The sequence below is a fragment of the Anolis sagrei genome, chromosome 4, assembly GCF_037176765.1.
Source record: "Anolis sagrei isolate rAnoSag1 chromosome 4, rAnoSag1.mat, whole genome shotgun sequence".
In the NCBI taxonomy this organism is placed as follows: Eukaryota; Metazoa; Chordata; class Lepidosauria; order Squamata; family Dactyloidae; genus Anolis; species Anolis sagrei.
Window position 1 is genome coordinate 135,736,581 of NC_090024.1, and position 26,727 is coordinate 135,763,307.

The window sequence follows — 26,727 nt, forward strand, 5'->3', positions numbered from 1 at the left end:
AATGTTTACATTTACATTTTAAATTTCTTGTTTAGCAATGTTTATATCATAAATGTATTGTCGAAGGCTTTCATGGCCAGAATCACTGGGTTGTTGTAGGTTTTTTCAGGCTATATGGCCATGTTCTAGAGGCATTTCCTCCTTTTATGGCCTGGCAGTGCCTGGGGCAATCTTTTGATGAGAGGTGATTAGATGTTCCTGATTTTTCCTCTCTGTTGTTTTGCTGTTGTAATTTTAGAGTTTTTTAATACTGGTAGCCAGATTTTGTTCATTTTCATGGTTTCCTCCTTTCTGTTGAAATTGTCCACATGCTTATGGATTTCAGTGGCTTCTGTGAAGTCTGACATGGTGTTTGTGAGAGTGGTCCAGCATTTCTGTGTTCTCAAATAATACGCTGTGTCCAGGTTGGTTTATATCATAAAGTTAGAAGAGAGCACAGTGGCTCACTAACTCCTCACTTTGTAATACAAAGTTTATACAAGTTTGACATCTATGAGATTGCTATATTATAAGGCACTTAAAACATTCAGAGATATATACTGATTTCATAATTAGCAATAATACTCTTCAAAATTTACTCCCTGAAACTGTGTATTTCAAATGTTTACTCACAAAGGAATCCCTGTGATGATAAGGAGAGATAGACACCTACAAAAATGTTCAAAACATTTGTAGTACTGAAAATTTTAATGTTATTGAAATTATGTTAATATGCAAGTGATGAAAAAATGCATAAAGGTTCTTCAAATTAATATACCATATTCCTTTGCTTTTAAGAATAAATATGCTGGCTAAGTTACTTTTCCATTAATTGTTATCTCTTAAAAACTGAATAATTTCATTATGGATATGAACCGTGTGGTTACAACTTTGGGCTATGTTTCAGAAATGATTTCTATTCACAGATTTTAGAAATTGTGTTTATTTTAAATACATAATACAAACTCAATATTAAATTTAGCAAACAATATGAAAAACTACACCGTTTATTTAATCATAACACAAAAAGACAGCGCATAACAAGAAATCGGTGCATTTCACATTTTTAAGAAAATAGTGTATTTTCATGATTGTTCCAGTTGCGTGTGAATTGCACTCTTATACTACCTAGCTTGCTTTCACTATAAGACTATTAGCTATTTGTTCATCAAACAGGTTTCATAATGCTCTATCATTGTGAATTATTGACACTGTCCAAGCATAGCACAATTCCCAAAGCAAAAAGGTTTGCAGAAAATTCTATCCAGCCCACACAACTGCATAAACACTTAACTTTAAAAGCACACAGTCATAGTAGAGCCTGTACTACTTTTAAGAACTGTTTACAGTAACACTTCATTAGGGGTTTACAGTTGGGTTTATCTGAATGGTCCCTTGTTTTTTTGCTCACCTTGGAACATGAATAAGTGGGCACAGTATCATTTTCAAATGCAGCAGGTTTAATTCTCCTCTAATTGCATCAAAGGATTAGTTTCCATATATTTCTTAACCTGTATTTTACTCAGGGGAATATAGATAGATAGATAGATAGATAGATAGATAGATAGATAGATAGATAGTGTGCGTATTGCAGTTGCCAGTTCTCACATTACCACCTGAAATCTCAAGGAATTGCTATAATTCTCCAGGTCTCCTGGTGGAAAGACAAATCTCGGGCAAATAATACTGGAGAAAGTATTATTTTTATATGCAAGGCCATTTTAAGCTCTGGACATACACCTCCGCCCATTCCAAGATGGCTCTCATTCTTAGTGTGAAGGGACTGTATGTGCAATGTTGGCGTGCCAAAAACCCAGGAATGAGGACAAGGAACTAAGGGAAGAGATGGTGGGTGCATGCACTTAAGATCAAGATGCTATTTAATGAAAGTGAGGAATGGAGCACATGTCACAATCCCTAAGCTTTTGTGTTGTAGAACCCGTACATGACCTTGACTGCTGGTGGTGAGCCATCTATAAGTTTCAGCAGCTGCACAGGGCCCCTCAAAAAACCGTGTTCAAAAGATTCCCTGTAGGTTAAGGCCACATGGACTGCGAGCCCTAGTGAGAGTACTTGCAACTACTGCAGATACTAGACATATTATTCTACCTACCAAAAATACCTGGGTTGGCATGCTATTCATGAACTGCAGTGCTGAAAGAGTGACTCACACAACTGCAATTCATTTTAATGGCCAGTGCATAGGTCATATATCTCTTCTGATCACAAAATAACAAAAGGTCTCCCGAAACATATCTCTGAAGCAGTGTTGTGCCTCCTTGCCTTTTTAGCAGCATAGAAATGGTCATATTGGGACAAGATGCACTGCTTGTAAGGTGGATGTTTTTGGGTAAGGGGGCAGTCATTGGAAGTTGTGGCTACAGGGATAAAGCTAAGGTTCTGTAGTTATATCTCCTGATGTAGGATCTTGGTCCAATTATTCTTCCTCCTGAGTTTGATATTCCCATTACCTGTTTGGTTGGGTTTATCTTATTTTTGATTTCACTCAGCCCAATTGCCTTCATGCATTTTACCATAATGAGCTGAAGCAGAATAAGTTTTGGCTTATCTGCCAACATTTCCTGCCCCCTCTCCCATAACATCAGAAGTCCTGCCCCTGTGCCACCATAAGCCCAACAACGTTGATGTTTGGGCCCTGAAATCTCAGGCAACGTGATATGCATGTTCGGACACGTGAACACAAGGAAAGTTACCAGCACAAATATCTTTACAAAAAGTGGTAAAATTCACAGAAAGTGGTAAGCATTCAGACAGGCAAGTGCACAGATAATTTAAAATACAACTAGGAAATAAACAGTACAGTTTTCTGAGAAATAAAATTTCCACTTGGAACTGAAATGAATAGAATTACTCTTCTTTTATGAAACTGCCATTTCTTTCCAATTCTTTCTGGATGGTGTCCACCATTTTCTTCTTTTTATCATTAAGTGTATTCATTCAGTTGTTTTGCTAGGAATTCATGAATAACAGCTGCTTTAAAATACTCTATATGAGAAAAATCAATGACTAGAACTCCTGAAAGGTTGGTATAAGCCACTGAAAATATTTTGAGAAGAGCAGAAAGAAAGTCTAATGATTATAAACAAAGGTTGAATCACAACAGCAAAAAGCATGCAATAGGGTCTCCTATATTTCTTTAAAAGCTAGCCAGGAAAGCAGTAGTCTATTGCAAAATCTTATAGAACATAAATAATTAAGCAGTTATATACCTGGGAAGTGTATGGTCACAATTCAACTCTAAATTCTCTTACACAGACCCAATTGAAATAAAAGGGAGCACCATGAGGGCACTCCTGTTCATTTCAATTTGGCTGAAACAAAAGCATTTTCAAGTCTTCATGCTTGATGTCTTTCGTTTTAAGGAAGAGGACCCATGTCCTCTGGCTGCCTGAATCTTTGTCTCTTGACCCTTTTTTTTTTCTTCCTGCAGAGAAAAGACGATGGGCTGAGTGGATTATCCTCTTCTATTGATAGGAAAGCCAGTCATTTTGACCTGAGTTTACATTTGCACCTATGGCTTGATTAACTGTGCAACTTGGGCCTCCTGATCTGGGCGCTGCGTCTTCAGAGAGAGAAGCTTGGCCCTGTAAAGAATAATAAGAATGCAATGTAAATTTTTATGAAACATTAGGTAAATGCAGCCAAGGGCATTATATTGCAACCAGAAGTGTTCTGTCTGAAATCAAATGCAGTCAGATGTCTTGGTTGACACAAAGATAAGAAAAGAAAAAGCTAAATAATTTCTGAAACTCAGTATGAACTGAAGGAGTGCTATATCCATGCTAGTATGTCACATTTTGTATTTTCAGCAGAAGCAAGTTTCTTGTTTAATGAATAATTTCCCATCAAACTGAGGAGGAAAAAGAATCCATAGGCAGAGTTAATATCTGTAGTCTCTGGCTCTTCTCTTCTTCACACATGGGAGAGGATAATGGAAGAAAAAACAGTGGGTGGATACAGTCATTAGTATTGACATAAAAGTGATAAAGAAAATCCAGGAAATAACTATACAACCTTGAGTTCCTTCTAAAATGACTATCAATTCGTTACTTGATTTTACCAGACCGAAGTGCATATGAAATGGAGCATACCTGTGGTGATCTTGCAAGTCTGAGAAATAAAAAGAATTAACATGGTCATCAGTGATAATGAGAAAAGAGAAATCTTTTAAAGATAATTATAATTTGTCTTCACTTCACTTCTAATACTAAGAGCACAGTTCTATGATCTGCTCAGATTAAGTCTGATTTAGCCAGACAGAATTTGCTTCCAGGCTCTACCAAAAGAGATCATTACATTTGCAAATAACTCATTAACTTTTTAAAATATCCTGCTTTCAAAAATTCTTTTCTCCCCCTCAAAAAAAAAGTCCTGCCTAACATTAGCTTAGGACACTAAAGATCATTAGGGAGCTGTATAGTTTATAATGAACCTCTGCACTCACTGGAATTAATTAGTTAAACAACAACAACAACAATTATTATTATTATTATTATTATTATTATTATTATTATTATTATTATTCACCTCTCCTGATGGTTTGAAGCAATGTACAACAAAGTCAAAGCATATGAACATAAAATAGATACAATAAAATGCATGGAAAAAAACACCAATACAAAAAAACATACACCAAACACATAAACAAAAATAGCATGTAGTTGTAATAGAGCAGTTGGACGATTTTTCGAGTTGTGCATGTCCAGCCATTTAAGTTTGAAACCAAATGAAAATATTTGGACCTTGGTCTGATTTGATTCAAATCAATCTGAATCCAACTGGACCTGATCTGGTCTCTGAATCCAAACTGAAACCTCATAATAGCTGGTCTGTCTTTACTGACATTCACTGGATAATAACAATTCTATTTTCTTATTGATTGTTCCTAATACCTATATCTTTTGTAAAAAAAAAAGTCTTTTAACCAATAAAAGATTACCTTTTGTAGGAATGCTTTTCCTATCTCTACTAATAATATTTATCTCCTTTCTGGTTATTCTACCATAGTTATGAAGCATTGTCTCCCAGATCCATTTGTCAAAAACACCCTCATAAATATTGAAAAAGAATCCAAGTGAAACTTGGAAATTCATAAATATCACAGTTCAAAATCCCAGAGGAAGAAATTACCCTTTCTTTCTGGTAATCCCACGTTTTGACTATCTCGACATCTACTAAAAGAAGCAGGAAAGGAAAGAAAGGACAAGAAATGAGACAAATAGATAATCAGATAAAGAATCTTGGCATCCTAATATCCCTTGAAATACTAATCATACTTTCATATTAAAATACCCATATTAGATTATTTCTTTATTGGATAGAATCTTCTTTAAAAATGTATGGATCCAGTTGGCAGAACCATAACATCACATAGTGTCTGAAAACCATTCACAAGAAGCGCATTATCACATGTGATAATTGAGGTACTTTCCTATATTCTCTATATACTATTATAGACAAACTGCTGTAAATTACTTGAAATTTCCATTCTAGAAATACTTCAGTGTGTTAAGACAGGTTGATTCAGGAAACAAAGGTTGATCACAGTACACAATTGTTGTCAGAATTGAAATAATCTCAGCTGCATAGTATACTTAACCACAAGTAGTTCAATATTTTCATGAGCTTTCCTCTCATTTGACTTTTAACGCAAAACATTATTTCTTCCCAGCCACATCTCTCCTCCCCTTCCCTTGAAGCAAGTGGTGTATTGGTGTCAACTCACATACAATAAACAGTTCAGCATGAAAGAAGTTGATTAAAGCATTGACAAAATCAGGTCCTATCATTCCAATGTAAAATGCATAGCAGGGTTTTGACATCCTCACATCCAAAACAAACATCCCTTTTCCCCCAGATAGCAGTACAGGACCAGAATGAACATGACTGTGAGCATTTCTTTTAACAGAGTGCAAGTTTGTTGAGCTATCTTTTATGGCCCCGTAAAGCCTTTATATTGTGATCACCTACCTACTCCCTTTCCCATACCAGACATTTTCACTTCAACATAACATCACACACCACCCAAAAATATAGTCGGGTTGATCTTGAGACCAAAAAAAAATGAATCAGTATCTAGAAGCAAACATTTTGTAGTAATGGGAGGACTTAAAAGATCTCAAAACACATTACAAAAAATGTGTTCTATTTAAACAACACTCACACCTTACTCTGTGACCTTGGCACAGTTTAGGATTCAGTCTTAGGTCACTACCCCTTTGGTCAATTCCATTAGGTCAAGACTGCCCAAAGTGGTGACCTAAAAGCCAATGCAAGTCCACAATTTTGTAGAAGGAAAGAAACAATTGTAGCCCTTGGGTAAAAACACAGTTCCACTTCCTGGCATATGGGTAGGCATGGGATTACTAGCTCTCCATATCAGAGAGCTGAGAGTATTAGTATAGGGTATTTCAAAACTTCATTCCATTTTTTATCAATAGAACACATTTTTGTAATGTTTGGTGTCTGACCCCCCTGAAATGATGATGCAGGTACTTTCTTCCCTCTTGTGGAATAACCATATCCATGGGTCATATCAAAATCATAATTTGGCCCCCAAATCTGCCATTGACCTATACATGAAGTCAACTTATTCGCAAGTATATACAGTATTTATCCCTATGAGATTTATTTATGTTTCATATAATAATAATAATAATAATAATAATAATAATAATAATAATAAACTTTATTTATACCCCACCTCCATCTCCCCAAGGGGACTCGGGTGGCTTACATGAGGCCACGCCCATCAATACAGAAAACACAATATAACACAAAAACACAACAGAAAATCAGAAAATAAAATAACATAAGATACAAAACCAATCTAAATCTATAAATCTAAAAACGCAAGAAATATTTGAAAATATGTCTCCTTTGAAGACATTACAAACCTTCCCTAATTGTCTGCTTTCCTTGGTCAAATTCTCCAAACAACTAGATGTATTGACAGGGAAATGTGCCTAAACTTATATTCATGATATTCCGAACTCCTTTCAGACATTGGATGGGAGAAATATCACACACCACAGCTCATTGCCTTTAACATTATAATGATCTAAAGTGTTTTATTGAATTATTCACTAGATTTTTTGACTATATTATTACTTTTAGTTCCATTTAGTATTAATGCCACTATTAACAGTAGTAGTTTTTCATTTATGTCGTTTATGTTTTGAAAACTGGTCATATATTGTGCTTGCCCAACTAGTCTACATACACCAGATTCCCTCTTAATTTTAGAAGCTGAGCCTAGTTAGTTCTTGTATGGGATACGACTAATCAATACAAGCTCCTGTGGGCTATATTTCAGAGGAACTGTGAAAACCACTTCTGAGTATTCATTATCTAAGGAAACCCCATGAAGTTCATGGGGTCAACACACATTTTGTCAGGAGATTTGAAGGTAGGCACACACACACAAACACAATAAAATTAATATAAAAATGCCACACCTAGATTTTACTGCAGTTTGGGGTCCAAATGAGAAAATGTGAATTCCTCAAGCACTGAGCCTAGCTACCCACTAATTGGTTTAAGCAGTTGTCTCATCTTAAACTAATTATCTTCCGAGCATAATGAAGTAGGAACTGTGGAACGGAAAATGTATTTCAAGGAAGTATTCAAACAATTTTAAAATTAGAGATTATATTGAACAAATATTAAAGAATGATTTGGTGGGCGAGTGGGCTTATTAACAAAAGACCCTCCTCATAAATATATAGCAAAGTAACTTAGCAGCAGCATGATCCATCATCAGTAGCCCAAAGTAATACAAAAACAAAAACACACAGACCTATGTTATCTCTTCCATAGGAGGCTTTTCTTTATAGCAAAATAATATGGTTGCACTACTTACAAAAATAAGGTTTCCATAACACAAATAAAGTTCAACCATCACAGTGAAGTTTCACACATGAGGCCTTCTCATAAGGAGGTCTATCTCATACTCTCGGGGCTATTCTCCCACTGAGGCGTTCTCTCACACTGAGGTGTTGCTAAGTAACAGGCACACCTGCTTATATTGAACTGCAGCTTTGCTGAGTCATTGCATCCATTTAACCCTTTCAGTGCTTGACTCACATTTTTGTAATTAAAAATACCTAGGTAATTTTTAATATTTCTGACATGATTTTTGTTCCCATTATACTTTTTCTTTCCCAGGGCGGCAAAATAATCCCAAAAATATCCCAGTGAAGAAAACTGTGACTTGAAAACAAGAAACAAAATAGAAAAAAACATAGCCAAGTTGCTTTCCTTAGGTCAGAAAATATACCATTTGATTTGTCATACGGTAAATGTTTTAGCAGGAAGAAGACGGAGAAGGAGACAATGATTTCTCTCTTTTGGTGATTTTGTCAGTTAACCAATGGCAGAAGGTATTTTTATTTGTTTCCCTAACCCTACAACTTTTAAAAGCTAAACATCTTCAATTAATAGACAAATTCTACACAACATTCCAGCTGATATATAAAGATGCTACAAAATACATTCTTCATTAAAAGGTTACTGTGGTTACAAACCAAATCCAATAAACCTCATTTATGCTTTGGTATCAAATTTCATTTTTAAATTTTCTTTTTAAAATTTCCATTGGAAGCATAGACAGTGGATTCAGCCAGATCCAGCTGTCCACACCTTCAAAACTCTGGAATGATTCCAGAGCTTCCTGAAAGCACTGGAGTAAATCCTGCATCCTCTTTACCCACATTAATGATTGAATGCAGGGCTCCTGTTGCAAATGTAGCCATGCATCAACTGGAAACCCAGCAGCAGCTGAGCAGTACGTCCAAAACTGTGTCGACATGGTTCAAACTGACAATTTTAAAGTTTGGGAGGATCCCTACAAGGAAAATAAACTGATATATCCTGAAGGTCAAGGAAAAGAACTACAGGGAATGTGATCCTGTAATGCATGGTGATGAAACAGTGACCAAGATACCACCATCACACTACTCTACAAACACCCATAAAATGTATCTCAGTGGAATAATAATAAAATTCATTGGAAAAGAGACGTAGAAGCACAGGGTGAAGGGGAAGCAAAATCAAACACGACCCATTACAAGTCTTTAAAAAATAAGGACACTTTATAATTTAGCAACAAAGTACCACATGAAGAATCACAAGAATGGTGTTGTGAAGAAACAAATCTAAAAATGCATTGATTACTATTATTTTTAGCAAACAGTGCAAAAACAACCTCAATTCCACACTGACCATAAGCATGACTGAGAGACACTATCATTTAAAGGGAACTATGAATATATACTTTGGTTGTGCTCACTCTCATCCTGGGTAAGATCAGCAAGGTTGTTATTGAGTTTTGGTTTTAATTTATTATAATATGCTGTTGGGCTTGGCCTCATGTAAGCCGCCCCAAGTCCCCATTGGGGAGATGGTGGCAGGGTATTAAATAAAGTTTATTATTATAATATTATTAACAATGTCCACATGGAAGTAGCTATAAACTCACCGTAATTTGGAATCCTGTCAAACATGGTTACAGGATCTACTGATAAACCCACTACAGAGAAGACTGAATTGTCAGAGCCAGGAGATCTCTAAACTCTCTCCATGGTTACAAAATTAAAAAAAAAATCCATAGACACCTCTAACAGGTTTCACCATATTGAATTTTGCTTACCCCATCTTTTGATTCTTTGTTATCAAGCAGCTCAGGAATTCCTTGGGAACCAGAAGGCGCAAGACCGTTTGGGTCTGGCACAGAAAAAACAGGAATGAGAGGCCGAAGAAATCTGAACTCACTGCTCAGGGTTCCATTGGTTAAACAAACATCATATGGATAATTCCTGGAAAGTGATCCACTCTGGGAATCAGTACAGTTCTCTGGAATGACAGGTGGAAAGTGAGGAGGAGCAACAATAAAACTGCTGCCATGGTCTTTCTTGCACATCTTGATTCCAACAAAGGAAACAATGCACAATAGAAAAACAAAAGAGACAGATGCCAGGCAGATTATCAAGTACAGAGTCAAGGTTTCCTGATCTTCAGGGTCCTGCTGACGGACATCCACCACCTTCAGGTAAGGGTCAGAAAAGCCATCCACCAGAAGAACATTGAGCATTGCAGTGCTGGTCTGAGGAGGGACACCATTGTCTCTGACTGCAATAACAAGCCTTTGTTTGTTGGTGTCACGCTCGATCACTGGTCTCCTAGTTTTCACTTCTCCATTCTGGGCTCCTATGCTGAAAAGACCAGGGTCTGTGGCCTTCAGAATTTCATAGGAAAGCCAAGAGTTCTGACCAGAATCTCCATCCACGGCCACAACTTTGGTGACCAGATATCCGGCTTCTGCCATTTTGGGAAGTAGTTCATTACAGGATGATGTGCTGTTCTGAAGAGGATACAGGAAGAAGGGAGCATTGTCATTTTCGTCTATGACAGTGACATGAACAGTAACATCAGAGCTCAGGGGAGGAATACCACCATCAGTTGCCCTCACTGTGGCTTTAAGATCTTTTATAAGTTCGTAGTCCAGAGATCTGAGGGCATAAATATTTCCAGTTTCAGTGTTGATGGAAATAAAAGATGCTACAAAGTCATCATGAATCTTCTCAGGCAAAAGTGAGTAGATCAGTTTGGCATTCTGCTCTATGTCTAGATCAATAGCATGGACTGAGCCAATCAGCATTCCTGGAATATTATTTTCTCTTATCTTCATTTCAAATAAAGGCTTGTCAAATGTTGGGGAGTTGTCATTGACATCAGAGATTTGCACATGTATTATTCTTGATGAGGTGAGCCTAGGAGAGCCCCGATCCATGGCTGTGATTGTGACATTATACTCTGTGATTTTCTCTCTATCCAGAGGACTTTGGATGACAAGCTGGTAGTAGTTATTCATGGCCATTGTCAATGCAAATGGGAGGTTCATATCTACAGAGCAGATTGATTTGCCATTGTCTCCAGAGTCTCGGTCAGTAACACTGAAGAGGGAAACTACTGAATTCAGAGCAGAATCTTCTCGTATGATACTCTTCAGGGATAAGACAGAGATTTCTGGGGCATTGTCATTCATATCCTCAACTTCCACCAGGACCTTGCAGTTCCTGGAAAGACCCCCTCCATCAGTTGCTTTGATGTTCATGTTGTAACTGTTTTCTTTTTCATAATCAATTTCTTCCCATACCGTGATTACTCCTGTATCTTTATCCAAACGAAACAAGATCTGTGTTTTTTCACTCACCTGATGGAAGGAGTAGGTGATCTTTGCATTTGATCCAAAATCCGTATCTACAGCTTTCACTCTGGTGACCAAAGTACCCTGAGGGCTGTTTTCTTTTAATGTCACTTTGTATTCAGTCTGAGAAAACTGGGGAAAGTTATCATTTATGTCTAGAATGCTCACATTAATCTGAACCGTGCTTGTTTTCTGTGGTTTCCCTCCATCCACAGCTGTAAGAGTGAGCTCAAACTCTTCCTGTTCCTCCCTGTCTAAAGAGTTCACCAAACGAAGGTTCAAATACTTGTGTTGGCTATTATCCTCTTCTACTTCCAACTGGAAGTGTTCATTGGGACTAAGGGTGTAATTTTGGACACTATTTTTACCCAAATCTATATCTTGAGCAGATTCCAAAGAAAATAGAGTATTGATGGGAACATTCTCTGGGATTTCAAGTGTAAATTCATCTTTAGAGAACCTTGGAGCATTATCATTCACATCTTCTATCTTTATTTCAATGCTGTAGAACTGTAGTGGGTCTTCCAACACAATTTCTGACAGTAATAAGCATGGTTCAGTCTGGCCACACAAAGCTTCTCTGTCGATTTTGTCTTTTATCAGCAGATTCCCGGAGTGTGTATCAAGATGGAAATATTGCTTAGAGCTTTTAGACACAAGCTGGGCTCTGCGAGCAGAGAGCTCTTCATTTCCCAGTTTCAAATCCTTGAGCACATTTGCCACCAGGAACCCAGTCTTCTTCTCTTCAGGCACAGAATAATGAATAGAAATACACATTACTCTAGACACAGAGATCAAAACCAAGAGATACAGACCTGGGCTGTTTTTCAAGCAACCTTCCATGGTCCTACTTCTTCCAGGCTAAAATCTTCTATATACAAGGCTTCAGAATGAAAATTATTTCTGTTTTGTCTTGGCCAACACTCTTATTGTGTTGAATTTTATAGTTCCATCAAAGACAAAGGATCCTGTTCCCATCTCATTCGGTTTTGTCTGAAAATGGCTTTCATACACTTAAGTCAGTGAAAGATTCCAAATGAAAATGAATATGTTTGCAAACACTGCCATCTGGTGGTTCATTCACGAAAATAATATTATGATTGTATATGAGCAACTGTATGGCAGCTCACAGTTTAATATTAGATTAGAATGTATGTTATTGAAAGTTCAGCATTTAAAAATGAGGGTATTATTTCCTATCTGTGGATAAAGAAAAAAATAGACCCATCAGAAAATAAACAGAATATATTTTGTTATTTTACTCATGATGCCTATGATCAAGACTATCAACAAACTACACTGCATTTTCATAGAATCATTGTTGTTGCTGCTGTTCATTCGTTCAGTCGTCTCTGACTCTTCATGACCTCATGGACCAGCCCACGCCAAAGCTCCCTGTCAGCCGTCACCACCCCCAGCTCCTTCAAGGTCAGTCCAGTCACTTCAAGGATGCCATCCATCCATCTTGCCCTTGGTCGGCCCCTTTTCTTTTTACCTTCCACTTTCCCCAGCATCATTGTCTTCTCTAGGCTTTGCTGTCTCCTCATGATGTGCACGAAGTACTTCAACTTTGTCTCTAGTATCCTTCCCTCCAGTGAGCAGTTGGGCTTTATTTCCTGGAGGATGGACTGGTTGGATCTTCTTGCAGTCCAAGGCACTCTCAGAACTTTCCTCCAACACCACAGTTCAAAAGCATCTATCTTCCTTCGCTCAGCCTTCCCTAAGGTCCAGCTTTCACATCCGTAGGTTACTACAGGGAATACCATGGCTTTGACTATGCAGATCTTTGTTGCCAGTGTGATGTCTCTACTCTTTACTATTTTATTGAGACTGGGCATTGCTCTCCTCCCAAGAAGTAAGAGTCTCCTGATTTCCTGGCCACAGTCTGCATCTGCAGTAATCTTTGCACCTAGAAATACAAAGTTTGTCAGGGCCTCCACATCTTCTCCCTCTATTTTCCAGTTGTCAATCATTCTTATTGCCATAATCTTGGTTTTTTTGATGTTTAGCTGCAACCCGGCTTTTGCACTTTCTTCTTTCACCTTGATTAGAAGGCTCCTCAGCTCCTCCTCGCTTTCGGCCATCAGAGTGGTGTCATCTGCATATCTGAGGTTGTTAATGTTTCTTCCAGCAATTTTCACCCCAGCTTTGCATTCATCAAGCTCCGCACATCGCATGATGTGTTCTGCATACAAGTTAAAAAGGTTGGGTGAGAGGATGCAGCCTTGCCGTACGCCTTTCCCAATCTTGAACCAGTCTGTTGTTCCGTGGTCAGTTCTGACTGTTGCTACTTGGTCCTTGTACAGATTCCTCAGAAGAGAGACAAGGTGGCTTGGTATGCCCATCCCACTAAGAACTTGCCACAATTTATTATGATCCACACAGTCAAAGGCTTTAGAATAGTCAATGAAGCAGAAGTAGATGTTTTTCTGAAACTCCCTGCCTTTCTCCATTATCCAGCGGATATTGGCAATCTGGTCTCTTGTTCCTCTGCCTTTTCTAAACCCAGCTTGAACATCTGGAAACTCTCACTCCATGTATTGCTGGAGTCTTCCTTGCAGGATCTTGAGCATTACCTTACTGGCATGAGAAATAAGGGCCACTGTACAGAAGTTTGAGCAGTCTTTCGCGTTTCCCCTTTTTGGTATGGGGATATAAGTTGATTTTTTCCAGTCTGATGGCCATTCTCGTGTTTTCCATATTTGCTGGCATATGGCATGCATCACCTTGACAGCATCATCTTTTAAGGTTTTTAAACAGTTCAGCTGGGATCCCGTCGTCTCCTGCTGCCTTGTTGTTAGCAATGCTTCTTAGAATCATAGAATAATAGAGTTGGAAAGGACCACATGGGCCACGTAGCTCAATCCCCTGCCATACAGGAAATGGACTATCAAAATAACACTGATAGATGGCCATCCTGCCTCACAACAACATGTTGTGCTTGCTATAGTACAAAGTTCTTTTCTGAAAGATAAAGGCATCAAGTTCACAGACCGACTGACCTGACTTCAAATATCCCTTATACGAAAGCTTCATCTTTCCTTGGCCTCAAGATACAGCAAAAAGTAACGTAATAAATTTAATAGTCTGAATAAAAATAACATGCTAAGTTTTTTAAAAAATCCAATGGAATCACTATTAAGGATTAAAAAAGGGAAGGGAATCATGGGAATCAGGGTTGTGTTGTCTTCCCATATAGTATGATATATGTCCTTGGCTAAGGCAAAGAATTGCTGGGTCTCACTGTGATTCTAGTCAGGGCCTGGATGGAAGCTCAGAAGGAAATGCACACTTACTATCTCAAATTTCATGAAAACAGGAAATAACAATAACAACATGGGAGTCAGATGCTCCAGTGGGCAGCCACACAAGAACTACTACCCTAGAAAATCCCCTAGCACATCTTCTTTTTGAGCAAGCTATACAACTTTGAGTGAGGTTCTATATATGCATAGAAGATTTATTGTACTTGGAGTGCTGGCAGTTTTCATTAGGACTACACATAACCCAAGGCGGGGGGGGGGGGGGATAACACAAGGTGGGGAGGTTTAGTTTTTTTCTTTCCAAGCTAAGTCTGGTTGGGTGCCATTTCTGAGCTATTTTTATTTCCTATAAAATCTGTTCTTCCCAGAGATTTAGCGAAAATTGCTATTCTGACATGTGAAGTCTGCGAGGTGATAGCTGAATACCTTTGGATCTCTTTATTATCCCTTGCACCTGCTCCTGAAAAGATGAGGACACAGGAGACATAACCACCAGCTAAATATGCAAGTCCCATGTAGTGAGGGAGCCTTAACATTCTTATGGTTCACTTTATGGCCATATGTTATTTCTTAATGCAACATACTGTTACACAATGTGTTAGATAATGTACATTTCCTATGTGATGTCCTTTTCTTTATATAGCACATTGTGCAGGTTATTATGTAAGAAATTATATGGTGTCCTTTAGGTAGTTTATGAATATTCCAGATTTTTTTGTTGTTGTTCATTCGTTCAGTCGTTTCCGACTCTTTGTGACCTCATGGACCAGCCCATGCCACAGCTCCTTGTCGGCCGCCACCACCCCCAGCTCATTCAAGGTCAATCCAGTCACTTCAAGGATCCCATCTATTCATCTTGCCCTTGGTCAGCCCCTCTTCCTTTTTCCTTCTATTTTCCCCAGCATAATTGTCTTCTCTAAGCTTTCCTGTCTCCTCATGTGGCCAAAGTACTTCATCTTTGCCTCTACTATCCTTCCCTCCAATGAGCAGACGGGCTTTATTTCCTGGAGGATGGACTGGTTGGATCTTCTCGCAGTCCAAGGCACTCTCAGAACTTTCCTCCAGCACCACAGTTCAAAAGCATCTATTCCAGATTTATCAATGTATATATGAGCAGGTCAGTAGTACATATATCTGAGGAAACATAGTTTCCACTATGATAATATTTAAAGAAAATATCTACCATGGTCCATCATAAGATTACAAGTCCCTTTAAAATATGTCATGGCCACACAGCCACACTTTGTTCACTCTCAATGTAAATTAGAATAATCAAAATGAGACTGCATGCCCCTTTGTAAAATGACAGTCAATTACAGTGCTTAAGCCTCTGTTTGCAATTCCATCTCAGCCTCTGATTCTCAGATAGTTGTCTGACATCATCTATGAACAGACGTGATTCGAGAAATCTGTGTTCCTGGAAGTTTCACAATGACCCAAATAGTTCTTGTTTTGGTGTAGCATATTTATTTTTTCTAACGGCAACTATTAGTATATCACCACCGTCCCATTGTTGTGAGCTGCTCCAAGTCCCCTTGAGGAGAGGGGTGGGATAGAAATAAAGTTTTAATATTAATAGTAATATTAATATTAACCTGCCCAACAATTATTGTATTTCTTTGACTCTCAGATACCACTGATTGTAAAATGCAGACTAGTTTCTGTGTCTTTACCAACAAAACAACATCTACCTGTGATTTTAAAATATACCCAATATATGGTGGGGAAAGTGTGTCTTAGAATCAAAGAAATGCAGTAGCATGAGGTCTCCTTGACCAAGATTATGGCAGATCTAGTCAAGTATAGATCGCGTTGTAAATGGAAAAACATGATAAAGATTAATTATTAGCATTGTTACAATGTCACCGATTGGAAACAAAACATTCACAGTACTAGTTACACTTCAAGGTGCAGGAGCATATATGTTGTCTATATATATAGAAAAACAGAAACAAACACAGGAAGTGAAGAAATGACTTACAATAGTCCAGAAATTTAAAATGAAGAACAGCTTTAAATAAAAATCTCACCTCGTTCTTTTCTTCTTTGTTTATAATCGAGTCAGAGATTTCTTGGGAACTAGAAGATATCCTTTGATTCACAGGAATGTTTGGATCCGCCACAGAAAAAACAGGAATGAGAGGCCGAAGAAATCTGAAATCACTGGTCAGGGATCCATTGGTTAAACACACATCATATTGATAATTCCTGGAAAGTGAGCCACTCTGGGAATCTGTACAACTCTCTGGAATGGCAGGTGGAAAATGAGGAGGAGCAACAATAAAACTGCTTCCATGGTCTTTCTTGCACATTTTGATGCCAACAAAGGAAGCAATGCAAAGTAGAAACACAAAAGAGACAGATGCCAGGCAGATCACCAAATACATGGTCAAGGTTCCCTCATCTTCAGGGTCCTGTTGACGGACATCCACCACCTTCAAGTAAGGATCAGAAAAGCCATCCACCAGAAGTACATTGAGTGTTGCAGTGCTGGTCTGAGGAGGGACACCACTATCTTTGACCACAATAACAAGCCTTTGTTTGCTAGAGTCACGTTCTGTCAGTGGTCTCCTGGTTTTCACCTCTCCGTTCTGGGCTCCTATGCTGAAAAGACCAGGGTCCGTGGCTTTCAGAATGTCATAAGAGAGCCAAGAGTTCTGACCAGAATCTCCATCCACGGCCACCACTTTGGTGACCAAGTAGCCAGCCTCTGCCATTTTGGGGAGCAATTCATTGTAGGGTGATGTGCTGTTTTGAAGGGGATACAGGAAAAAAGGAGCATTGTCATTTTCGTCTATGACCACAACTCGCACAAAAGCATCAGCGCTCAGAGGAGGATTACCGCCATCTGTAGCTCGCACAGTGATCTTGAAATCTTTAATTTGCTCATAGTCGAGAGATCGGAGGGCATATATGTTTCCAGTTTCAGAGTTCATGGAGATATAAGAGGCTGCAGGGCTAGTACCAATCTCTCCAGGCAAAATCGAGTAGGTCACCATGCCATTCTGCTCTGTGTCTAGATCAACAGCATAGATTGAGCCAAGAAGCAGTCCTGGAATATTGTTTTCTTGTAACCTCATTTCAAACAAAGACTTTTCAAATACTGGAGTGTTGTCATTGACATCTGAGATCTGAATATGAATAATGCTTGTTGAGGTGAGTCTAGGAGAGCCCCGATCTATGGCTGTAATGGTGACATTATATTCTGAGACCTTTTCTCTGTCCAGAGGTGTTTGAATAACAAGCTGGTAAAAGTTATTTTTGGTAGATTTTAATAAAAAGGGAAGTGCCATTTCAATAGAACATGAAGCTTTCCCATTGTCTCCAGAATCCTTATCTCGGAAACTAAAAAGTGCCACCACTGTTTCCAGGGGAGAATCTTCTGGAATGACGTTCCTCAGGGAAATGATTGAGACTTCTGGGGCATTGTCATTCACATCTTCAACCTCTATGAAGACCTTGCACTGTCCAGAAAGCCCTCCATCATCGGTTGCTTTGATACTCATGTCATAACTGGTTTCTTTTTCATAATCAATTTCACCCAAAACAATTATTTCTCCAGTCATTTCATTCAACTGAAACAAATTAAGTAATTTTTTTGGCACTCGATGGAAGGAATAGGTGATCTGAGCATTTGATCCAAAATCCAAATCGCTCGCTTCCACTTTCGTTACTAGTGTATCCCGAGGACTATTTTCCTTTAATCTTACTTTGTATTCAGATTGAGTAAAATGAGGAGAATTATCATTGATATCTAAGACTTTAATATTTATTTGAACTGTGCCTGTTCTTTGTGGTATCCCTCCATCAACAGCCATAAGTGTCAGTCCAAAGAATGGGTCTTTCTCCCTGTCTAAGGGTTTCTCCACAATAAGATCCACATATATGCTTCCATCTGTATTATTTTCCACGCCCAGCTTGAAATGCTCATTGGGGCTGAGGGAGTAGTTTTGGATGCTGTTTTTCCCCAGATCCTCATCTTGGGCAGATTCCAAAGGAAATCTCATATTTCTAGGAACATTCTCAGGAATTTCTAGGTCAAATTTGTGTTTAGAAAATATGGGATGATGGTCATTCACATCTTCTATCCTTATGTCTACACTGTAGAACTCTAAAGGGTCCTCCAGCACGATTTGAAGAGGCAGTAAGCAAGGTTCATCCTGGCCACACAATGCTTCTCTGTCTATTTTGTCATTTATGAGCAGATTCCCAGACTGAGTATCAAGGTGGAAATACTGCGTAGAGCTTTGAGACACAAGCTGGGCTCTGCGAGCAGAGAGCTCCCCAATTCCCAGTTTCAGATCTTTCAGCACATTTGCCACAAGATATCCATTTTTCTTCTCTTCAGGCACCACATAGTTAATTGAAATGCAAAGTGTTCTAGAAATAGAGATTAGGAGAAAAAGATACAGACCTTGTTTGTTTCTGAAATAGCCTTCCATTTCCAGTGTCTTCCAGGTAAGATCTTGAAATCCTTCCCTCTATGCAAACTACTGCCTTCTGGGTTACTGTGAAAAATGTTTTTGTTCTATCATAGTTAATCCTCTGCTTTCTTTAATTTTGTATTTCTTTCCAGGCTAAAGAGTCTGCTTCTTCTTCACTTAATTTGGTCTAAATACAGCTTTCAGAGCTCTGTGGTGCCAGTGAATGTTCCTAAATGACAATAGGTTGGCCAATGCTGCCACCTTGTGGCTTGCTCTGATATTAACATATCATACTCCAAAGAGAGCCAGAGAAATTATTGTTAGACCTATACAATTTATCTTTTATATCAAGTGAATCTTACATATATTTAACATTATTTTACTTTTTATATGGAGAAAGAAGAAAAGGACCAGACAAAACAAACAAAATATATTGCATCTAATAATTCAAAATAGCTCCAATCTAGGGAGCACTCTACTGTATTTTCAAAGACATAATTACCAACAAAATATGCTGGACTGTTACAGATGGTTGTGTATCTCTCACTTTGAGGATTTTTTGATAGCAAGGATAAGTGTAAATAATAAAAATATTCACAAGTATGAAGATTTCATTTTCTTAAATCTATTTTCCACATCTGAGTCATCAATTGCATTTCATTTATATACTGTAGCCTTCCTGGGTTAAGTCATTTTTTTTTGTATTTTCTTGGGTGTTTTGAGGTCCTACTGAAAAACTAGCAAGGAGAAACCTGAGAAGCCAGAACTTACTGTTCAAAGTGACCTGAATAGCCATTAAACACACCTCAGAGTTGTATGCCTTGAGAAACGATTCTGTTCTAGAATCCACATTATTCTTCTCAGAATAAGATGCCACAGGAAGATTAGGAAAATGTTTATATTACATTACTATGAACTAATAATGTAATATAAACATTTCCCTAATCTTCCGGTGCCCCCGGTGGCCTACTGGGTTAAACCCCATGCACTGGCAGGACTAAAGACTGACAGGTTGCAGGTTCGAATCTGGTGAGAGCGTGGATGAGCTCCCTCTACCAGCTCTAGCTCTCCATGTGTGGACATGAGAGAAACCTCCCACAAGGGTGGTAAAACATCACAAAACATCCGGGCATCCCCTGGGCAACAACCTTGCAGACGGTCAATTCTCTCACAGCAGAAGCGACTTGCAGTTTCTCAAGTCGCTCCTGACACGACAAAAATCAAAAAACAAAAACTATGAACTGCCTTTGTTTCTGAATCTTGATCATAATAAACAGTAGTATATAAAAGAGAAACACTGAAGAAATGATAGCGAAGGATATTCTCAGATACAGTCAGGTTGTAGTCTTCCTCCTCTACCCCTTCCTCCCTAAGAATATCCATAATTTTAAAAAAGGGGTCCACTAGAAGAATTCTTAGTGTGGTAGAGATGGACCAGAGAAGGTGCCCACTATCTCTGGAAAACACAATCACACTTTGCATCATGATATCACTTTTAATCACTGGCCTCATAGAATCATAAAATCATAGTTGGAAGATGTCAGGGATCTTTGAAAAAACTGGCACTTAGGTTCTCCTGGATTTGCAGTCACAGACAGTCATCTGGAATATGCACCCTTCTGCTTTGCTACTCTGTTTTCTGCTCTTCCCCCTGCGTCTGTGCTTATTAAATCAAGACACTGTCTTTCAGCCAGGAGAACCCTTGGTGGCACAGTGTTTATTATTGTTCCAAACTTACTTACAGTTACAGCAGAAGAGGGATAGAAAGAGAAAGATCAGCCACATGGTTGCAGCTTTGTAAATCACTCCTTATCTGAGCTACCACCCACAGACTTGACCGGAGATGCCATTCAAGTCTAGCCTCTCTAAGCACTGAGTGACCTTAACCCTTTAGTTATCCAGTACTACCAGCCACATTTATTGGAAATGATTTTTCTTGTCCTATAGTTCCACCAATCAATTAATATAAGACACCTCAAGTCATCCAATCCAACACCTTGTCATGTGGGAAAAGGACAATTAAAGCACCCCTAACAAATGGCCATCTGGCCTCTGTACAAAAGCCTCCAAAGAAGGAGCCTCCACTACCGTCTGAGGTAATGAGGTCTACAGTGGAACAGCTCTAACAGTCAGGGATTTTTTTCTAATGTTCAGGTGAAATCTCCCTTCCTATAATTTGAACCCATTGGCCCGAGTCCTAGTCTCCAGAGAAAAGATTTAAACATGGCTAACATATTTCCTTTCAACCTTCTATTCTACAGGTTAAACATGCCCAGATCTTTGAGCTGCTTCTCATTGGGCATGGTCTCCAGACCTTGGATGAGATATTCTGGGGAGATTAAAGGGAGCAGCGCCACACAGAAAATATACAGTACATCATTGCCACAAGATGTAATGATGGCTGCCAACCATTTGGACACTATCAATGGCTGTTATTCTACATGTCCAGACACCACAGCTAGAATCAGAGATAATATGCCACCACATATCATATAACCTAAGAACAACAGACAGAAAACACAATTGTATTCATATCCTGCTAGCAGACTTTTCCCATGCAACTATTTGATCACCTTGATAAACAGAACAATAGACTTTGGACTAAAAGGAGACATCAACTGGCAAACTCCATAAAATGGAAGTCATGGTAGAGAGGGACACTTAACTCCAGACAGTCCACTTTGTGAATGCTAATTGTTTCAGTGTTAGTATGTGACTTATAATAAAGTGTTTTTAGGACACCCTTTGAATATTCCAAATGTATAACTCTATGCATGGCTGTATAATACCAGTAGAGCAAACATCATTTCTTTTTCTACACAGCAGCTGGTATACATGAGTCCTTAAGTATTACCATCCTGTGAAATTTAGCAGATTTACTTAAAAATCTAACACATTACAGATTTCATTCAGTCAAGTAGCTACATCAACATTCAAATATGTCCATGGCATTTCAAATCCAAGTATCTGAGATCTGTAATAGCCATTTGAATTCTGAATATTATTTTTTTTGGCCAAGGATACAGGTAAGTGTGATATCCAACTTGCCAGATTTTATTTGGTCAAACAGCATAGATTCACTTTTTTATGTTAAAAGGGTTCAAAACAAGAATCCCACATCAACATTCAAGCTTTTGCATTCTCAATTCCAAAGGTCCCAAGACATTTGAGATCTCAGATGAGTCTTTGACTCACATGAATTCTGGGAAGTTTGTGGCTTAGGATGATCAAGTCACCAAAACTATTTCAAAAATATATAAATAAAAAACAAAAAGTCAATTTCTGGTTAATGTTATTATTGTTTCTAGGTATCCTTTCTCTTTCTCCCATGGAATTTCAGTGACTTCTTCCTAATTCAATGAAATTATTGCTAATCCTGCAATAAATAGACCAGGTTCTAAATGGGGTGAAGTACCAACACCTAGGAGTCACTTGTATTTTGAGATATGGTAAGGAACTAAAGTTAAAAAACAAAACAAAGGCAGAACGTGGACAATAATTTTTCAACAAGGCTCACAGACCTAGACAAAAGGTATTCTATAAATAAAGCAACAAAGTTATTGTTTTGTGTTTGTCGATCAATCACATAGACCACAGAGGAAGAAGGGGAGAAATGAAATGTCACTGAAATTATACTGGAGATATAGAAATACTTACAATAATCTCAGTTCATATTCTAATCTACAACATATTCAGTACTAAAAACAATGTCCTAGGGTGCAGAGAAATGCAGTGTATTAAATAACTAAAAAATATCCTTGCCTCATTAAAGAAACTGACATATAAATTCCACGTTGCCAGAGAGGAAACAGGCAGAGATACCTTCAAGACCACATGGCATCCATTTATTACATATATGACACACATAAATTATAGACATGACTCGCCATTAAACAATTATATGGTCAGTGTAGACTCACACAATAATTATAAGTGTCTACACTGGCTATGTAATACAGTTCCAAACTGCATCATATGACACTGTAGAACAGGCTTATGGTAAGCACTATTTGGACATTGTCCTTGGTACAATTATCTCATTGAACATTGAGTCATGGAAAGGCGAGGTACAATATGAGGATAATTCATTCTCATATCATGGAGACTCATAATTAAAAATAATTGAAAAACACTTCATTATCTCACCTGTACCTCTGATTGATTGCTGTCCAAACAATTGGGAAGATCTTGGGAAATGGAAGAGCTATTGTGGTTCACAGGAAGGTTTGGATCCGCCACAGAAAAAACAGGAATGAGAGGCCGAAGAAATCTGAAATCACTGCTCAAGGATCCATTGGTTAAACACACATCATATTGATAATTCCTGGAAAGTGAGCCACTCTGGGAATCTGTACAGTTCTCTGGAAAAACAGGTGGAAAGTGAGGAGGAGCAACAATAAAACTGCTTCCATGGTCTTTTTTGCACATCTTGATCCCAACAAAGGCAATGATGCACAGTAGAAACACAAAAGAGACAGATGCCAGACAGATCACCAAATACATAGTCAAGGTTCCCTCTTCTTCATGGTTCTGCTGATGGACATCCACCACTTTCAGGTAAGGATCAGAAAAGCCATCCACTAGAAGAATATTAAGCATTGCAGTGCTGGTCTGAGGAGGGACACCACTATCTTTAACAGCAATAACAAGCCTTTGTTTGCTGGAGTCACGTTCGGTCAGCGGTCTCCTGGTTTTCACTTCTCCGTTCTGGGCTCCTATGCTGAAAAGACCAGGGTCTGTGGCTTTCAGAATGTCAAAGGAGAGCCAAGAGTTCTGACCAGAATCTCCATCCACAGCCACAACTTTGGTGACCAAATAACCAGCCTCTGCAATTTTGGGAAGCAGTTCATTGCAGGGTGATGTGTTGTTCTGAAGGGGATACAGGAAGAAGGGAGAGTTGTCATTTTCATCCATGACCACAACTTGGACAAAAGCGTCAGAGCTCAGAGAAGGAATACCACCATCTGTAGCTCTCACAGTGATTTTAAAATCCTTTATTTGCTCATAGTCAAGAGATCGGAGGACATACACGTTTCCAGTTTCAGAGTTGATTGAGATGTAAGATGCTGCATAGTTAGCTGCAATATTTCCAGGCAAAACTGAGTAGGATACTTTGCCATTCTGTTCCGTGTCTAGATCAATGGCATGGACTGAGCCAATTAGTAAGCCTGGTATATTATTTTCTTGTAACCTCATTTCAAACAAATTCTTTTCAAATACTGGAGTGTTGTCATTGACATCTGAAATCTGAATATGAATAATGCTTGTTGAGGTGAGTCTAGGAGAGCCCCGGTCCAAGGCTGTAATGGTGACATTATATTCTGAGACCTTCTCTCTGTCCAGAGGTGTTTGGATAGCAAGCTGGTAAAAGTTATTTTTGGTAGGTTTTAATACAAAAGGAAGTGTCATTTCAACAGAACACGAAGTTTTCCCATTATCTCCGGAATCCTCATCTGTGACACTGAAAAGTGCTACCACTGTCTCCAGGGGAGAATCTTCTGGAATGATGTTTTTAAGGGAAATGATTGAGACTTCTGGGGCATTGTCATTCACATCCTCAACCTCTATGAAGATCTTGCAGTGCCCAGAAAGTCCTCCACCATCAGTTGCTTTGACGCTCATGTCATAACTGGTTTCTTTTTCGTAATCTATATCTCCCAAAATAAACATTTCCCCAGTCATTTCATTCAAGTGAAACAAACCAAGTATTTCATCAGGCACTCGATGGAAGGAGTATTTGATCTCAGCATTTGATCCAAAATCCAAATCTCTGGCTTCCACTTTGGTGACCAATGTATCCCGGGGACTATTTTCCTTTAATCTTACTTTATATTCAGATTGAGTAAAATGAGGGGAGTTATCATTTATATCTAAGACTTTAATATTTATTCGAGCTGTGCCAGTTCTCTGTGGTATCCCTCCATCAACAGCCATAAGTGTCAGTTCAAAAAATGGTTCTTTCTCCCTGTCTAAGGGTTTCTCCACAATGAGATCCACATTAATCCTTCCATCCTTATTGTTTTCCACACCAAGCTTGAAATGCTCATTGGGGCTGAGGGAGTAGTTTTGGATGCTGTTTTCCCCCAGATCCTCATCTCTGGCAGATTCCAAAGGAAATCTCATATCTCTGGGAACATTCTCAGGAACTTCTAGGTCAAATTCCTTTTTTGAGAATCTGGGAGAGTGGTCATTCACATCTTCTATCCTTATATCAACACTGTAGAACTCTAAAGGGTCTTCGATAACAATTTGAAGAAGAAGCAAGCAAGGTTCAGTCTGGCCACACAATGCTTCTCTGTCTATTTTTTCATTTACGAGCAGATTCCCAGACTGAGTATCAAGGTGGAAATACTGCTTAGAGCCTTTGGATACCAGCTGGGCCCTGCGAGCAGAGAGCTCCCCAATTCCCAGTTTCAGATCCTTCAGCACATTTGCCACAAGAGAGCCACGTTTCTTCTCTTCAGGCACAGAATACTGAATTGAGACACAAAATACTTCAGACAGAGAGAATAAGAGCAAAATATACAGACCTTGTTTGCTTCTGAAATATTCTTCCATGCTTTCCATGCACCAGGTAAGCTCTTGAAATTCTTCCCTTTATGCAAACTTTTTTCTTCTGGATTGTTGTAAAAATTATGTTTATACTCCCATCGTCAATGCTTTGCTTTCTTTAAATCTTTAATTTTTTGCCAAGCTAAAGATGCTTCTTTCCTCTCATTCAGTGTGATCTAACTGAAGGATTTTTCAGAGCTTTGTGCAGCCAGTGAAGTTCCTAAATGGCAATGGGTTTGCCAATGCTGCCATCTTGTGGTCTACTCAGAAAAAATACACAAATATTTCCTAAAGTAGAGTGGCAAAGAGAAATTCTCAGGCTTATGCTCATTTATCTCATATCTAGTGAATGTTTAATATTTTGAACACAATTTCATACGGATAAAGAAGGAAAGAGCTAAATAAAAAGAGCAAAATATATTTCACATAATAATAAAAATAGATCCAATTTTCAAGGAGCAAACTCTTATTGTCAGAGACACAATCACCGACAAAACATATTGAATTTTTGCAGATATTTGTGTATTTCTTACTTTGAGGATTGTTGGTGGAAAGGGTAAATGTAAATATATTGTAAATAAAACAACATGTATGTATAGACATGAAGCTATAAATATTAGGCCTGGGTAACAACGGAAAAATTTGTTTCTAAAATCGATTTGTATTTGGGGGGTTTTTTTGTTTCGATATTTAAAATAATTACAAAATTTTCCTTTTAAAAAGTTCGATATTTACGAAATTTCGTAAATGGTAAAAAATTAACGAATCGATTTCCGAAACAATAACGAATCGATTCGTTAATGGCGGACGCGACCGCGAAATACGCTAAAAAACCTCCAAAACCTTCTGAAGCTTCCCTCTCCCTCTGTTGTTGACTGTTGGTGTGATATTATATATATTTTTTCACTAATTAAACCATAAAACTGGCCCAGACATGCGGAAATAATAACGAAACGACCTCAAAACAATAACGAAACGAATACAATATCGAAATACGAAGCATTTACAAAATGTTTTTGAAAATTCGTTTTTTTTAATAATTGCTCCAGAATGGTTCGTTATCGTTTTGTAATTGAAAAAATTAACGAATTATTAACGAATTACTAATTAACGAAACGAAACCGCCCAGCCCTAATAAATATCTTAAATCAATTATTCACATCTGGGTCATCAACTTCATTTCATTGACATAGTTCTGGGATTCAGTTGAATCCCTCAGATTCTCCTGGGTGTTCGAAGTCCCATTGAAAAAAAAATGAATGTATAAGCTGCAGAAACCAAA

General features: G+C 38.3%; 1 protein-coding gene across 18 annotated transcripts in view; it reads right to left on the minus strand.

The window, feature by feature from the left end:
- Positions 1-906: 906 nt before the first annotated feature.
- Positions 907-26,727, minus strand: part of LOC132774264 (protocadherin beta-16-like) — a 143,751-nt gene continuing 117,930 nt past the window's right edge. For 11 of the 18 annotated variants that reach the window (XM_060774185.2, XM_060774186.2, XM_067467725.1 and 8 more), the window contains one exon: positions 907-3,584. In XM_060774185.2, coding sequence (XP_060630168.2) covers positions 3,465-3,584 — 120 coding nt within the window. In that variant the 3' untranslated portion in view covers positions 907-3,464. Of the gene's footprint in view, positions 3,585-4,091; positions 4,111-9,649; positions 12,016-16,499; positions 18,559-23,039; positions 25,104-26,727 lie in introns of those variants that run through there. The other 7 variants (XR_009631389.2, XR_010909842.1, XM_060774196.2 and 4 more) reach the window with 6 other exon arrangements.